The 17,415-nt window shown below is 43.3% G+C and overlaps 1 protein-coding gene across 1 annotated transcript in view; it reads right to left on the bottom strand.

Annotated features, from left to right (window-relative positions):
- ENPP6 (ectonucleotide pyrophosphatase/phosphodiesterase 6) overlaps positions 1 to 15,551 on the bottom strand; it is a 29,617-nt gene extending 14,066 nt beyond the window's left edge. The window contains exons 1-2 of the mRNA XM_062493585.1: positions 15,296 to 15,551; positions 4,871 to 5,050 (exon numbers count right to left, since the gene is read on the bottom strand). Coding sequence (XP_062349569.1) covers positions 4,871 to 5,050; positions 15,296 to 15,551 — 436 coding nt within the window. The remainder of the gene's footprint in view (positions 1 to 4,870; positions 5,051 to 15,295) is intronic.
- Between the last annotated feature and the right edge of the window lie 1,864 nt (positions 15,552 to 17,415).

Here is a 17,415-nt window from a genome sequence, read left to right as displayed (position 1 = left end):
GTACTGGGACACGGGGAAAAGCACACCACTTGCAGGCCAAGATGGCTAGAAGTCTTCTGATGTGATGGTTCAGGAGTACCATAAAAAATTAGAAAATCTTAAATGTTTAAGCTTAGGAAATTTTTTAAATCCTCACTTATTTTCAGAAAACTAGACAAGTCAGATGGAAATTATCCTTTCTGAAAATTAAAAGGGCATAGCACACAAGACAGATTCAGTCTCTTTGCCTGTGGTAGCAACTCCCAGGTCTCCACACACTTTGTGTGTTTCAAGGGACCCCATCTATTATGATTAATTAATTATTTGCAATAATAAACATCAAATGTAGTCAACTGATTTACTTTCCTGTAAAAGCACATTTGCCAACTCTTGAACCTGTATCTAATTCTAATTTCTATTAAAATTGTGGGATGGTGCCTACATTTCATTCTTCCCCTGTTGCCCCAAACATAGGATTAAATCTTCCACTTTCTGCATGTAGATACTTTAGTGTTCATCTCTCCACCATGACCCACCATGACAGTTGTCTGCAGCCTGGATTAATAGCCAGCAGATTACTTGACAAGAACTGACTGTCTAGATCATCCCACAATAAAATTTCTAGATATTGCTCACAGCATCCCCATGAAATTACACTGTGCAACAGAGATGGGTCCAAAGTGATACCTTACCAAATCATCAGAAAGATGTATTCCATGAATGGTCTGAAGTCATATCCAGGAAGTCCCCTTTCCTGAGTGCACAGAGCTGCAGTCTGTGGTAGGATATTCTGGGTGCTACCAGTGGCAAAACAAGGGCTTTCAGCTACCTCAGATGCTAGAGGTGATGCAGTAGTCCTCCGTGGGCTTTGCGAGTATTTCAGGACTGAATTGGAACTTTAGAGTCAATTTCTCCTTTCATACTTGAGTCTGGCTCAAGATTGTCTCCAAAACCAGGCAAGAAGTTGAGAATGCATTTGGAAAGTCGTTAGAAATGCCTTGTGTTTTACTTCAGGTGGATGACTGCTCATAGCCAGTGACTAATATGATCATTTTGCCTTTTTTTTCTTCAGATACTGACATCAGATTGTAATTTTCTCCAATAACATTCCTCAGAATTACTCATGAGATAATTTTATCTGGGAGCATTAAGCTCTTGGGGATCTGGGATATTTTAGTTGCTGAGATATCTTTGCTATTTCTAGGTTGTCAAGTTATGAGCATGATGTAAAAGACTACAGTGTAGCAACAATTAGAAATAATTCTGGCCATTAAATAGTGGTCTTCAAGTGCGCAGTTCATTGAAAGTACCATTGGAAATTCAAGATGTTTAGACACCAAGACCTTCCTTTTTCATTTTTTTTTTTTAGACTCTGTGATGAATAGAAATTAAGTTAGGGGTTTTTAATGTTAAAGCTTGTTACAAGTCGAAAATACTGGCCATGAAGACCTTTAATATTTAAATTTCATTTTGCTAGAGGACAGGACAGATGGTAAATTTCCTCTTTTAGATATTATGGGAAAGAAAATTTAAACAGATTTGGGCCAGCCAAAGGTAATGCTAAGATTTTCTTGGTTAAACTACAAATAGTTAAGCTGCATTTAATAAGATGCAATGCTAGATACCTTTGCATAGTTTTGTATGATGCTAAACCTTTATTTAAAAACCTGAACTATTGGAGCAGGAATAAGGACTTCTTTCAGAGTGATATATAGGCCCCTCTTTATCTATCTGACATGGAGACCTGAATCCCTGCCAGCTTTATATTACATTTATAAACATTTATGTAACAGTTGGACACTTCATGTCATAACAGAAAATTTTGAAAACTTTCCAGACTAGCTGTATGGTCTGCTAAATATCGTGTTTAAATGGCACAAGTTGAGTTTAGAGTCTTTTTTCTTCCCCCCTCTGTCTCCCATTTCAGTGTTTGTAGAAGTTGTCAGTGCACTTCAGCTGAAATAGTTGCATAGGCTGCTGGAAATCTGAGCACCTGGGATGGTGCCACTTACTGGGCTGAGGGTGAAGACCACTCCAAAGCTGTGACCTCGGTGGTACTGCCAGGATGCTCTTGCACTCCTCTGGGCATTCTCCACCTGCTGGAGCAGCAGTACTTTGAACAGGCAACCCAGGTGTGAGGCTGCACCATTCACCTCATGCATAGCATGGAGAAAGGAGAAAAGCACCCCTACAAGCCAAGGCCTTATGTTTTGGCAGAAGTGGTGTTTGGGACCCCCAGCACAGTGATAGTTTGGCTCCTCTGCTTCTAGAGTCAAGAGATCCCAGATGCATTCTGCCCATGAGTTATCTTTGCTGTGTTTATGTTAGGCTCACAGATAAAGCTGTGTGATTGTTGTTTGCATCCAAGAGCTCTCCTGTTCTGCATTCCTGTGTGCTGGGGTCTGGATTTTATTACTTTAGACAGCAACTACCCATAAGAGAGGAGCATGGGGAAGAAAATGAAGCAGCAGATTTTGGGTTCAAACTTTGCAAAGCTTGGAACTGCTCTGAGAAGGAAATGGCACTGGTAAAAGTTAATCCTGGGTATCAGCACACTGGCATTTCCAATGCATTCCTGCTATGGTTCACTGATCTTGTTTGTCTTTACTGCTGGCTATAGAGAAAACGGCATCTTCCAGAACAAAGTGTGATGAATTTGGCTATAGATTGTAATTCCTATTAAAAGTTTCCCAAACTTCTCCTGTTAGACTCTTTATAATAATTGCAAGATTCATTGCTAAGCAGCAGTGTATCTTTAGGTTGGAAAGCAAATAACTAATAGCAGATCATATGCCGTGCAAATGTCTGTGGGACCTCTACTCATCTTGGTTACTAATTCTTGGGATTCTATTTTCATTTTGTTTGGTATCACTCCCTATTCAAATGGCTTGTTAAGAATTTAAGCTTTAAAATGTTAGACTTAGAATTGTTAGAACGGATTTTGTCCTTACTATGGAACAAGAAAATGGTTCCAAAAAATCATATAGGGAAAATGTAACAAATGCTTTGAAGTGACTTCTGTTCACCCCAGTTATACCTGGAGTCCTACTGCAGCCCAACAACCTTGTACTTTAGTTCAGTAGTTCCACATTTCACTCTGCTTCCTGTGACTGACCCTGTATGGCCAACGTGTCCTTTGAGACCATGAGTACCCTTAAAATAAACATGTGCTTCGGCTTTTGCTGAACTGAAGCACTGATGGCTTTGCCAAAGGTTAGCCATCACAGTTAAATAATTAAGGACAGACAGAGGTACTTGTCACAGTCCACAGCTAATATGCCAGATCCACACAAAAATTCCCCCTCTGTGTCATAAGAGGGTTCAATGCATACAGTTGGGGGCATAAGCACTGGGAAGAGGCAGTCTCTTTTGTTCCCTGCAATTCTCAGCTAGAAATAGCAGGCAGAGTGAAGAACGCACATTTATGTACAGGGATACATATATATACACCTCATAAGTTTTCTCCCTGAGAAGCACTGCTCAAAGGGCATGAAGGAGCTAGGTAAAGTCCAAAGTCACTTAATGGAAAGTGATACAGTTTTTTTGGATTTCAGCTCTTCATAGGCTGTTAAATCTATTCAGTGCATAATTATACCAATTGAAAGCAATTACAATAGGAGTTAAAAATGAATAGTATACAAAAGAGATATTTTTGTATTTTTTTAGAATTCCTACATTCTTGTATAATTTCTAGATCCTACTATTTGCCTTGCTATTAGATCACTTGAGACATCTTCAATAGGAAGCAGCACTTTTTTTCGGGGCTGATGTAAACTCTTTGACTGCCTCTGAATCCATAAGGCAATATTGTAACCCTCAGATCTTTTTGCTCTTCCATACTGTGGAAACACTCTGCATGGCTTTTCAATGTTTTCCATCTTGGTTCGCTCTTTCTTCCCATTCCTTAAAATCCTGGGCTTTTTGCCAGGACACCATTAGCCACATTGCATGGAAAGACTGTGGCCAGGCACATGTGCATTGGGATGCAGAGACAAGCTGGCCAGGAGCCCATGGTGTGAATCAGCTGCCACTGCCCTGCTGGCACTGGCTGTATTCAGTGCAGCTCTTCTAACAGCTCTTTGGTCCTCCAGCCTCCACTGGCACATTGAGGATATCTACAGACTGCTTAGGGTAGGCAGCAGTTTGAAGGTAAAAAAGTTGAGAATCTGGGTGCTTTGCAAAGAATTCAGTCTGGTTGCTCAGCTGGAACATCTATTTCAATGTGAGTCCCTAAATGTGTAGCCTAAGAGGATACGATACTTCTGTTTGTTAAAAAGGGTTCATTATTACACATCCCTAGTCATTCCAGTGGTCCAATATCTAACAAATGAGGAACAAAAAGGCCAAGTCCCTCCAAATGAATGGTTCAGACTCAGAGCAACTGGGACCACAGATGAATTAACAATGAAGGAGGACCAGAGGACAAGGATGCTTTGCTTTCAGCTGGATTTTCTCAACCCCACAGAGCATATCATCTTCAGGTCTCAGCTACTAATTTCCAGATTAAAACCAAAGAAGCGCTGGGGGAGGGTGGTTACTGTTTAACTTTGATTGGACCATGAACCATTCATGGAGCAACCACTCAGCATAGCAGAAGTAACAGGTGGGCAGGAGGAACAAGCAGTTGATGGAGGAGGGGGATGCTCTTAAGCCAGCACCCTCCTGAAGCTAGCATTTAGTGGAAAGCTGCCTCTAGTGACACTTCAGTCTTTTCCTTTCTATGCATAATCAAATTATCATGACTGAAGAAAAGCTAATTAATTTCTACGTCTGGTTAGTAAAATACATTAAATTCCTATCTGTATTTCAGAGCTGTATTAGGGAGCCATTCCTACAGTATATGGAGTGCTCAGATGTCAAGGTACATTGTAGCAATTTTTCCCATACTAACCTGGCCAGTAGTACATGGAAACGTTCTTTTTAGCTTTCATCATTGTGACCCACAAAGGCTCTGATCCATTCCACCAGAGAGGCAGCAGGCTTTCTTTATTCACACCAATATCAAAAGATACATTTGCCTTCTGGTCCCACATGTAGTTTCCAGTCATCTGATGGACCTCGCAGTGGCGACCTTTGAAAATGAAGAAAAAAGCAGCACAATCAGATTGGTGTTCTTCAGTAGAAGGATGCTAGCAGCACCACCACTGCTACTACTGGATCATCCAGCAAATCAGCTGAAATGCCCTGTCTTGAATTCCAGGATCTCTTACCTTGCAACCATTGCTAAAATCTCCCTGATTCTTACCTTTCACTGAGGTGCTCCAGTTTGCTTACTAAATCCCCCACTTCACACACCCAAAAGTCAGTTGCTGAAGCTTGTCAGCCCTCTGTGTTCCCTTCACAATCAATGGATAAGAAGTGTCACATCTAGAAAGCAATTCATCCCACTTTAGGACAGGTATCTCAGGTATCTGGAGGTGCATAAGCTCTCAATTACTGGTAGAGAAAGATCGCTGCCTTTTCTCAGCTTCAGGCAGACAAATTTTAGACAGCTGAGGCCAGAAGAAACAAACCTTGCACCCCGTGTCCTGCTCAGGATTTCAAACCCAGCCCCACACACGAACTGTGTCAGCAGCAGCAGCAGCCCATGAATGCCACATGTTTGGCTGACACCTGGCTCTTTCTATACACCCAACACCTGCCAAGTCTGAGGCCATTCTAAGGTATCAGCACTCACAACCTGAGGGCTGTGGGAAGCAAATTGTGAACAGAAGGTGATAAGAGCACAATCTAGAAACACAGAACAAAGATGGAGAAACTTGCATTTCTTCTTCCTTTATCTATAGGGCACAGTTGTTTTTCTGCAAACAGGCAAAAACTAGGCAAACACATTTGTATGTTACTTTTATTTTCCATTATTGTTTGTTTTTGTTTTTTTTTTCTCTTGTAATGATTATGCTTTGTTCTTGGTTGTGAGCACAGCAATAATTTCATCAGACATGTTCAGGCCTCTTAATGCATCTGAGGGACCTTCAGGCAACTTCATGATACAAGAAACTAGTATATAATAACGGAGAGATATCTTCTACTTCTTGTAATTGTCAGAAGAGAAGATGCTATATTTTAATAATTATTCTGAAGATTAATTAACAGAAATAAGAAAAGAAATATTGAAGAATAAGTTGTACTGGAAGTTCCTTATTTGCATATCTTAAAAAGCAATGACTGAATAATATGATAGACACTGTCCTCATTAGCTGGTGAGTCATGTTATTGCAGGGATCCAGATAACAGGCTTTGATTATTTTGAGCCTGAGCATGGTGATCAGAACTGAAATAACTTTGGTATTGTTCTGAAAAGACATCATTTCAAGCAGAGGACTCTGTATACTTTGAGTGCATATGATCTTGAAATGGATTTTGAACTCTCCTTTCCTAGTAAAAAGTATTTCATTTATGCAGAACATTTCCTCCTTCCCAGAGGAAAAAAGTGGCCCCAGTTTGTGGCAGTCACTATTTATCATACTAATCCAAACAGGTTTAATATAGAACTGGTGGATTGGATGGGCATTAGCCTGTTCTCTTCAGGTTTGCCAAGTGCTCTCTTTTCTGTAAGTCCCAAAAGAGATAAAAGGACATCTCCATAGAGCACCAGAAACGCAGCCCTACAATTTACAGGACAACCTCAGCTTTTCAAAGTCCATGTATTCCTAAGTATTTATCAATCTGATAAACTGCAGCAGGTAATTTGTGCCAGTTGGGAAACCTGCAGATCAGTGCTGAAGCTCTGTCAGTGTGAAACCTACATATTAGGTGTCTGTATGATGTATTGTGTAGTCTTCATACAGAATTAATGAGCTCTAGCTGCTACTGATCTTATAAAACTTAAGGTCTGCTGTCTGTCCACATTTTTAAGGAAAAGATTCTTCTTTGTAGTATTGTTGGGAAGCTTAATTAACTGTTTAAGCTAATACAGAAGACTGTGTTCTGTTTTCCACCTTAGATTAGTTCAATTTTCTATGGACTCCAAATCCTTTTTTAACTATTAAAAAAGAAGTCTAGAAGACTATAAGGCATCAGTTTTCATTGCAGACATCCCTGGTTCACAAGGTCAGAAAAGAAGATCAGGTGAGCAACAGATCAAAAGACAACCATTTAATGCCATTCATGTCTGCTTACCTGAGGCCTACGTCTCAGAAAGACCCTAGATGTCCTTGGAAGTCATCAATAATCAACCAATTAATCTCTTCCTTGGGCTGCTCCTCCCAATTTGAATTGCTCCTACTGATTTGTCATCGGTAAACACTACTCAGAAATATGCCTGATCTCCAATTTTATTTTTTACCTTTGTTAATCTTCAACCAAGGCTATTCTTAGCCTTGCTCACTAGATTGAAAAGCCCTGGAATAACTGGCATTTCTGCCCCTGCCCCCTCCCTCCCAGGATACTCATACACAAAATTAAGGGCATTTCTCAAGTTTCTTTTGGGTCACCTGTCCAACCCTTTTTCTTTATATCCCATTTTCACTTGTTTTCTCCAGCCTAAAAAAATCACCTTTGTTGTGCTTCTTTTGAATCATTATCAAAATAGCAACATGGTGTTAAAGAGTCACCATAACATTCCACATTTTTTATTTCTTCCATTACTGCAGCTTTCCTCTGTAATCAAATGTTATATTACTAATTTCAAAAATAGAAACAGGGCAGAAAGCAGTTCCAGCATACAGATGTCACTATTTACACTCACTGTAATTGTAGTAAAAATTACTCCTTCTTTAAGCAACAGAGGAGAACAAAGAGGGTATAGTTCCCAAGAATATGATAACTGCTGTATCCTTCTGGAGGAGAGCCAGCAAACGCATTTGCAAGTCTGCATGCTACAGCTTACTTGGACACTACACTTCATACAGCATTTGTCTAAAGCACATTCTCATGTCTCCAGGCACTTTCATCAACATTCAAATGAATCTCTGCAAAACAAAACCAAAATTTTAAAAAGCAGCAAAACATACAGCCACTTGGCCACCCACGGCATCAGCAGCACAGTAACACTGAGTGCTGTGCACCCTGCACTGGCTTTGTGGGAGACCCAGAAACCAGAGCATGTGCTCCTGGGGCATTTGCCATCTCTGCACTGAGCAAATCAGATTTATCAGAGAACACACAATGTGTGCATGTTAGCCAATGCAGCAAATGTACCATAATCTGATGGTGAACATCAGTACATGCAATCAGCTAAAAGTACTATGCAATATTATATATATGCCTTGGCACTGTGGTGAGACCTTTCCACTCATGTCCCACCATGATGCCCCCACTCTCTGTAAAGTGATAGGAGTCGGGGGCAAATGCAAGCACAGGCTGCCACAGGGTTATGCAGTTTGGGGAAGAGTTAAGTTCCTCCATGCAAACAGCTGGATGACTTACCTTGCAAAATGCTCTGCTCTGTTTATGCTGCCTCCCATAAGGATAAGGAAAGCAGGACCTGAAAGTCACCAGCACTATATTCCTGTTCTGGAGCAGATATAGTGGTTGTTCTCCCCAGGAACAGAGCTTTGGTATGTGCCCTGCTCTACTAGTTCCCCTGATAGGTCTCACCTGCTCTGCTTTGATGAGAAAGACCACAGGGTAAAAACAAAACCCATGTGCTAAATCCCAAGTAGCCTAGAGAAGGCCAGCGCTCATGAGAAGTGTGGGGGGAACACTGGCCTGGGCAAAGTGGCCCTGCCATTTGCAGACCCCCAAGTAAAAACTGTACTTGCATGATGTGCATAGACAATTCATGTTCCAAAGAAGTTTGCTGGCAAAATCCTTCCAAATTCTGATGACCTCTAATATGACAGACCCAAAGTATGAACACCTCAGCCTGCATCAGGCAAGACTTTGCAATTCAAGTAGGATCACATCAAAAAGCACAGAAAAAAAAATGCTATACACAGCATTATTTCTTTCCCTAAAGGGGATTCATTTAGTAAGAGCATGAAAGTCTTAATTCAATACTTTCATCATGAGGCCAGGGCTGGGGTGCACAAAAATTGATAATAAATCATCCAGCTGAAGTTTTGCAGATGCTTTCTTGTGTGGGAAGTCATGTCTTGTGTCCATGGAGAGCCAGGACTCCAAGCTGTTGATTGTTCTCCTGAATTCTGGTGGGTTCAGGGACCACTCTGGAACCCCTGTACCCCCAGAGCTGGGTGTGGCTCAAGGGCACTGAAGCTCCAAGCACCAGACAGAACAATGGAGAAAGCTGCTGCCTGCACTATTAGACAGGGTATGAGCTTGTGGCAGTGACTTCAGATCTGGACTAAGAAATACCTTGATATATGAATGGCTACTTAGCTAACAGCTGGTAGCAGGTACATTAGTGAGCTGTGAGACTGTAAGTAGTAAAAAGGAAAAAACTCTGTATTTCAATTTGTAGCATTGTGAACTTGTGCTAGAAAAAAACTTTCTGTTCTACATTTTAGAAGTGTTTCCATCTTTTTAACTGGTAGAAAGCAAACAGATTTTTGCAATATTTTGTATGTAAAAGAGAAAAATCTTGACACTTGGTATTGCAGCCTTTCTGCAGGTGGTGAATAAACAAAGAGAGAGGAAGAATGTGAAAATTAAAATCCTCCTGGTTCCCACTATCTTTTCCAGCCTGTTCTTGCTGGGATAATACCCTTTCCCTGCCAGTTAACAGCATTACCACAGACTTATTCATGCTCTTTTGCTTCCCAACACAGAGTTTTAAAAACAGAAAGCTAATGAATCCAAGAAAAGGAAGAGACTTGATTTCAGAGCTGTATGTCACAAACAGAACCTTTTAAATCTCTGCTGCTGCTGGCATCTGGAGCTGTTTGAGAGGACCAAAAAGAAAAAATAATTTTTCCTTGTCACTCATCATGCATTTTGCATCCTTATGATTTTTTCTAAGCTTGGACAGTGAAGTAGAGATAGTTTTAGTTCATGTGTATGTTATAAACTTCCCTGTTGTACTCCTATCCTTCCAGTTTTTATGCCTCAGAAAACATACACATATTGCTTACATAGTTAAGAACTTGCTTAACTGCTGAACAGATATTGTCAGCATCTTTTTCTGGACCAGGCTGGAGTCAGGATGCCATTAAATGTGCAGGAGAAAAGAGGTGTCCACTGGAACCATCACAAGGCTGGGCTTCCTTCAGGTACTGAGTGGAAGGAGCCTGGAGCTGCTGTGCTTTTAATCAGGAAACCTCTCACAGTAAACAGTAAGTATACTAGTATGTCCATCAGCCAGAGTCCAGAGGATTCTAGGGTTGGGAGCCCAAAAGGTATTTTCTCCCTGAAAACACGGAATAAATGGGGTGCAGCATATGTTGATTTGCTATGCTCAGGGGAGAACAGATGTAGACTGTTAGACTTTGGCATCATCCACCAATGCCCTTCAGCAGTTAAGTATGCCAACACCAGTGGTGAGGAGTGAAGGGAAGATTGTTGAAACGTGGAAGATGGGTGAAATCTTCATTCTGGCAGAGTGGACCTTGATGTCAACTATCAATGGGATCTCTGCCATGTCGCCCTGTTCCCTACTGCTATGCAGAGGAGGAGGTGATGGCTCATATGTAGGGATGAGCAGCAGTGGTGAAGAAAACACCATACACTATCACTGTATTTTAGACAAGTCCCAAAGGCATCATCACTGTGTTACAGTGAGTCTGGGACACCCCTGCAAAGGCCACAGCCCTCACTCTGAGTGCAGGAGACAGAAATGTCCTCTGATCTACCTTCTCCTCCACCCCTCAAGCTTCAGGGGATCTCACAGCCCCTCTGTCACTTATTTAAGATCAGGTCCTGTCCAAAGAGGCACATGGAGGCTCCTTGCTGGCTCCTCTCCAAGCAGTTCCCCACCCATCTCTGCAATCAGGGGCTCCCTTTGCTTCCCGTGGAGGCCAAGTGAAATATGACTCCTGGATGTGGGGCTGCACAGCTGACCAGGCAGCTGGCACATCCACATGGAAGACCTGCCAGAAGGACTTCATTTCTAGTTATGATCTTAGAAAATAAATGCTTTCCAGATTTCTATCTTAGATGAGATACTGTCTGTTCATGTTTATGCTGGCTGGAAATGTGAGGTGCCCCCAAGTGCTCTCAGCTGGGGGAGACTTCAGGAGAGCTGGGCTGCAGGGAGTTCTTCATCACCCCTCCAACACCTGCAGTCAGTCAGGTAACCCAACCAGAGTATGAGCAGCTTTTCTTGACAGATATGGCATGGAGTGCCCCAAAACATTAACTTCTGCTTGCAGTGGTTACAAGGGAGACCTCAGACTTTCCACTGAACTTGGCATGAGAGCTCCTTGTAGAGCCAGGCCACAGCAGGGAAAAAATTAAAATCTCCCCACAGGATAACAACCTGAGGTGGCTTGTGGTCTTAATTCCTTCCTTTCCAAAACAAACAGCACATGGTATGATTAAGGGAGCCTATTTGAATAGACATATTTGGACTCGCTTCTTCCTTCCCTTTTCAAGCCCACAAAGAGTCCTGCAAAAGCTCTGTCACAGCTGCAGCATCTCCTTTTACCTAATTCTCCATTTCATGTTTTTCAGCAATATTGTCAGTGCACCATGAGAGCCAGGACACCAGGTAGGATTCAGTCTAACAGCTCAGAAAGCAACCCAACCATCTAAAAGTGAGTCTTTCTGTCACAGTAGAAGCCAGTACTAAGAAACACAGCCTAAAGGAAGTTGCTAGACAAGACTGCTTTTCAAAGAGTTGGATTTTAAGCTAGCACATCCTCAAGCTACCTTGCACAGCACCAGGTTTTTGTAACAAAACAGCTTCTCCAGTTGCTTGTCAGTGAGATCCCTTTGCACCAGACCTGAGTTGGCTTTTGTTTGATGCTTCCTCAAGCAAGTAGCAGGTCCTGATGCCATGCTTTGGCTTGCAGGAAGACTGGAGCTTCATCCCAAATGCTAAATGACTTGAGGATTTTACATTTTTCTGTGCTCTGGTTTTCTTTTTCATAATTGTGGTAGGTGTGTAGGAAAGGAAAAGATCTCTAAGCAGGCTCTGGGCTGAGGCTATCTGTATGACTTGGGAAAGCTCCAGCAAATATCTTCTCACAGGTTAACAGCAGCAGCAGATATAAGCAGGAGGGGGACCCGTGAAGAGCTCTGGCATAGCCTTGCAGCACTGCATGACCACAGGCAAGTCACCTCCCTCCTATGCTTCCCTTCCAAAATTTATCCTTCTTGTTCATCAGGCTGGATCCTATTTGTCCTGCTGTGTCAGTGCTTCACCCAGCACCTTGTCTCTGCAGAAAGGGGTGTGCTTCTCATTAGTATATGTTAATTAGTTGTTTTTAGATATGTGGCTCTTGGTCAACAGCTATGGTTGCATCGATTTGGTTATAGCTTTGAAAATCTCTGTACATTTGCCATTTCCCATGAATATTAAATTCAGTTGGGCTGCCCTCTTGAAATTACTGGTAAAGTAAAATACTCTAGAAGATCCTACAGCCTAGAAGATCCTAGATAGGTGATCACAGATAGGTGAGCAGCTGTGCTGTGTGCCATTGCTTGTGAGCTGCCAGTGCAGAGCAGAGCTCTGCTCTAGCAGGGCCGAAGGCTGCACTTTGGCATCTGCACTGATAAGCACTGGGGCTGATGCTGCTGATCTCCATAACCTCTGCCTGCAGGTCTGGGCAGGAGGAAGAAGTGAGTTCATGTTTGAGGAGGCAGACCTGTCCCAGTGGTGATGGTATCTGAGGGTCAGAGTCTACTGTCCTCCTCCAAAGCCACAGAAACAATGGAGGACTTCTCCCATTTAGTAACAACTCAACTGCTCTGGAGTCATGAAGGTTGCATAGATGTGAGATGAAGGGCAGAAGGGAAAGGCCTTGATCACAAGAATGGAGACAATAGACACACATATACACTACAACACTTTTATGCATATGTTGTCCAAGACCTGGCAGCTGTGAATGCTCCTGAACAGATGTGGAGCCATAAGGCCTTGAGAATGAGCAGAGAAAGAAGAGACAGAAATATTTATTAAAAAAAAAAAACAACAAAAAAACCCAAAAACCCAAAGTGGGATATTAACAAACAGCCCAGGGGTGAGAATGTGCAGTTTCTCAAACTGATTTAGCTGAAAGATGCCAATATACTATGAAGAAAAAGTCGCATTTTAACTTCCAAAATGTTGTCTTTCTTAGCAGCTCATGAAACAGCAATGTAGGACAAAGCATGAAGAATGATTTGCTCCTGATTTACCAGAAGGTACTGTGACAGCATTTAACTCCCAGACATCCCAGTCACAAACAGGAATAAAACCAGTTACAGTTGTGTCGCCTGCAGCAGAGGGGCCAGTGAGATGTGATGAAAGCTCCCCCGTGCCCATACAGCAGCACCAGGGAGACAGCAGCTTGCCATTCCCTAAGCAGGTCACTATAGCAGGATGCTTATGTCAACCCGCCCTGCTGAATTTTCTCCAAAACCTGCCCTAGCTTTGCAAATTTAATGGATGCAGACTGAACACAGCTTAACACTACATCTCCACATGCTCTGCACTCCTAATGCCACCGCCCCATAAAACCTGCTTTCAGTGGAAATGGCACCATGGCACCAAAGGTTAAGAACAGTGCGGCTATTGGATTTACCCTGCTGTCATGCCAAGACACAGTCATGGGGTTCACTAACACCCCAAGGGCTCAAGGGCAGTCTTGAATCTTCCTCTGGGCAATGTTCACCACCTAAACTTAGTCTTCAATTGGTTCCTGACCTACTTAATCCTACTGTGACTCATGTGTTAGGAAGGTGAATTGGTATTTGCAATTAAATTGTATTTGCATTGTTATCATAAAGTCTGGGAGACTTGCAAGAAGAGTTGAGTTTGGGCTCACAGACTACCTTATTGCTTCAGGCTGATGTGCAGGACTCTGCTGAAACCATGAGAAGTCCAGTAGTGGTGTTCCATTTCTTAAAACAAAACTCCTTCATTGTGAGTACAAAGTAGGAGGTTTTCAAAACTCTTCAAAAGGCTGATTATAGACTTCACTTGACATATACACACTTAATAGGAGTGATGAATAAATGTAGTTAGGAGTGATATGTCACTCACTTTTCTTCTTCTCTGTAACAGCTCCATCCAAAGATTTTTTGCACCTATGAAGTGTTAGGATGGTTTGCCTATGTACACCTGAAGAATATGGCGTGGAGTGGCACACCTCCTATTTTCAGTCATGACATTTATTCTTCATTCATTTGCACCAAATAATGAAAAGGATCAAAACCAACCCTGTGATGGTTTTCTACTCCTCTGATCAGTGATGAGCAAGAGGAAAGTGTTTTTCTTGAGAAAGAGGGAAGAAGGGGTTAAGCAGTTTCAAAACAAGCTGGGCACAACTGATGTCAGACTTTTGTCTTACAATGGCATCTATTTGCTTTCCCAGCAAGCAGTATATGAATCACTGGGCACTGCATTGTTCCAAGAATAGCAGAAGATGCCACATATCTTAGGAGAGCATAGATTTTTTTATTCCTCCTCATGAGGTAGAAACTCTTGTTTATTCAATAAATCTAGAGAAAAATCCAGGTGGAAACGCCAGGAAAAAAAAATGTATTTTGTTGGTTTTATTTACTTAATTGTCACTTCCTTTGTGTCTGTTTCTGAAGGAATTGGACCATCTCTACTCTCTGCACTTTCCTAATGTCACTGTAATCATGCACCTCCACATAAGATTAAAAGGAAATCAGCACCATGAAAACTATGACTCTCCTCCCAATTTTCTGAAAGCCTCCCCTGGACATTCTGAAAAACTGCAGGGAAGTAAAAGCAAAAATCCTGACTGTTTTTCCATTTGGCTATTTTGAATTATTACAGATATGAGGACTTAGAGCAAAGTTAAGAAAACAAAATAAAAAAGGTTCAAAAAGAAATGCAATGCTGAACAGATCTGCAGACTGAAATAAACCAAACAGACTTGCTGACTGAAAATAAGTTCTTAGTGTAGCCACGCTCGGGTCACACAAATTTTTATTAAAGCCCCTGAGCAGTCTCTGTATTCATCTTCCACGCATTCCCAGTTGTTTCTATGTTCTAGATGCATGCAGTAGTCCCCATTGGTGCTTGCACCAGGGAGCCACAGATAGCCGTGATGCTGAGGTGGCAGCAGGTAGGGACTTGGCAACACCTTGGATGAGCAAAAGGGACCTTCAAAAACTAGTTCCAGGTGGCATTTCCAAGTTTGGATCACGTTTCAGAGAACACAGTTCTGGGCTGTAACACCACAATACTTTTAAATTCCCAGTTAAAAGCACGACTTGGGTTATTTTTATATCTTCTTCGGAAGAAAAAGTCACAGGGAGCTGGCAGCTCTGAGGAACATCACAACCCAGAAATACAAGTACTCACCCGTCATCAACGTGTAGTAATTGGGGTAGGAGAGGCTGGGGAAGTCTGGGGTCATGTAATCCACCTTCACTCCCATGTTCACAATGTGCCGAAAGCCCGGCAGACTCTCCAGCTCACTGTCATCAATGTAGTCGAAGCGAAAGCCGTCGAGCAGGAACACCAGGAGCTTGCGGTGGGCCGAGGAGGCAGCGGACAGCGGCAGGAGGGCGGCGAGGGCAGCAGCCAGGAGGGCGGCGAGGAGGCTGCGGCTCTCCATGGCAGGCGGCGGCGAGGGATCTGCAGCAGCTCCGGGGCCGGACCTGGCACCGCTGTCCCCCTCCCGCTGCCAGCGCCCGCGTTAAAGCTACAGCGCTGCCCCCCGCCGAGGGCGTGGGAGGTCACAGGTTAATTGCGAGCAGATGATTAACCTCGAGCTGAGGGAAGAGCTTGGTACTTCCCAGCTGCGGGGAAAAAAAAATGCTTCGCAGCGATGGGGAGCACACAGCACAAAAGTAACTGGAGCCTCTCAGGACACTCCGCAGACACTCCCGAGGCGGTGCGGGCACGCTGCCCGTTGGCCCCGGCCAGGAGGAGCCGCAGCCCCCGCGCGCTCCCACCGCCGCCGGCACGGAGCGGAGCCTGCTCCAGCCCAGCCCAGCCCAGTCCAGCTCCGTGCCGGGGCTGCGGCTCGCAGGGGTCTCGCAGAGAGGGGCTGCAGCCTTTGAAGCACAGCCTCACCTCTCCTATCAGCAGCGCGAACGCGGGCTTTCTTCGCATCTCTCCGGCAGCGGCTTCTGATAGAGCTCAGATTAAGACAAAGCATCTCCCCTGTTGGGAAGTGCAGTATGTGTGAGTTGAGGTCCAACATTTCCATGGAATGTGATACCGATGGCATGGTGATACCGCACAACTCCAGCTGAGCAGACTCACCTCTCTCTACATGGATGCAAGTCCCTCTAAAGGTCCCTGTCCTCTCTGTTCCCTCTGTGCTGCCCTAAGACAAGTCAAACTCCTGATGCACCAGTAGAAAAATCTAGCTTCAGCCAGACAATAATTGATATATTTGTTTTCTAGCTGTTGATATTATTTAGATATTCAGTATTGGATGGTACCTAATTTCATAGCAAAAACGAAAAAAATGTTCACATTTTAGTCATGAGTCATCACCAGGTTCTTCTTCTAACTATACCTCTAATGCTATGCCATCACCTGTTGTACACCATAACTGCACATTACTTGCTTTACTTTAACTCTTTTTCCCAAATAAAAGAATTTCATAGCATTCATAACGTTGTCCTGCTGTGGGAAATGCCCTTTGCAGATGTTTCCACCTGGGCAAGGTTGCAATAACTGGCCACCACTCCAGTGTGGGCATCTGAACTTCTTGCTCCTTACAAAGCTCCCCATTGCACATCCAGCATATCCAGTTTCCTCTTACCAAATACTGGTCTGATGCAAGCTCAGCAAGACAGCTTTCAGCCCCCTTTGCCCCAAGCACTTATTAACATCCTTGCAAATCCCCCTCATGTCCTGGCTTGACTTTTGCACAATGTTGTACTGGGTGCTGGTGTCCATGAACCAGAATTGCTGCCTGCAGGTCACTGCTCCCAGGACAAGGCTGGAGATGTGCTGTCCATGGCCTCATCCCGCAGGGCTTTGAGCTCAAGAATGAAGATGATCTGTCAGGGAAGGGGTACTGGGATTTTCTGTAGGAGGTAGTCATTCCACGAAGGTGGAAGTTGATGGAGTAGGAACCTGCAGCCAAGCAGAACTGCTCAAGCCCTTCAGCTGCCTGTGCTTGTGCTCAGCTTCTCAGTAGAATTCCTCATGCTTCCTCCCCACCACTGGACTAAATGGACATCTCTCTCTCTGTCATGTGCCCAGCCACTTTTTTTTCCCCTTTGTCTCCATGTACCCCTTTTTCCATTCCCATCTTGGAGTCCAACACTCAGGACATACAGTCACATCAGTTAAACCTAAGCCAAGGACTTGGAGAATTTCTATGCTCCAGCTTAGGGATCTTTAAAGCAACATAGGGAGCTAGTTATTTGGGACTTTATCCCTCTTCACATAACATTTACTTTCAAAGCCTTGCATTACTAGCTATCATCATCTTGACAACTTTAATTCTATGTTTTGAT

This window comes from Cinclus cinclus, chromosome 5, assembly GCF_963662255.1.
Source record: "Cinclus cinclus chromosome 5, bCinCin1.1, whole genome shotgun sequence".
Taxonomy (NCBI): domain Eukaryota; kingdom Metazoa; phylum Chordata; class Aves; order Passeriformes; family Cinclidae; genus Cinclus; species Cinclus cinclus.
This window is presented reverse-complemented; position numbering and strand designations above follow the sequence as displayed.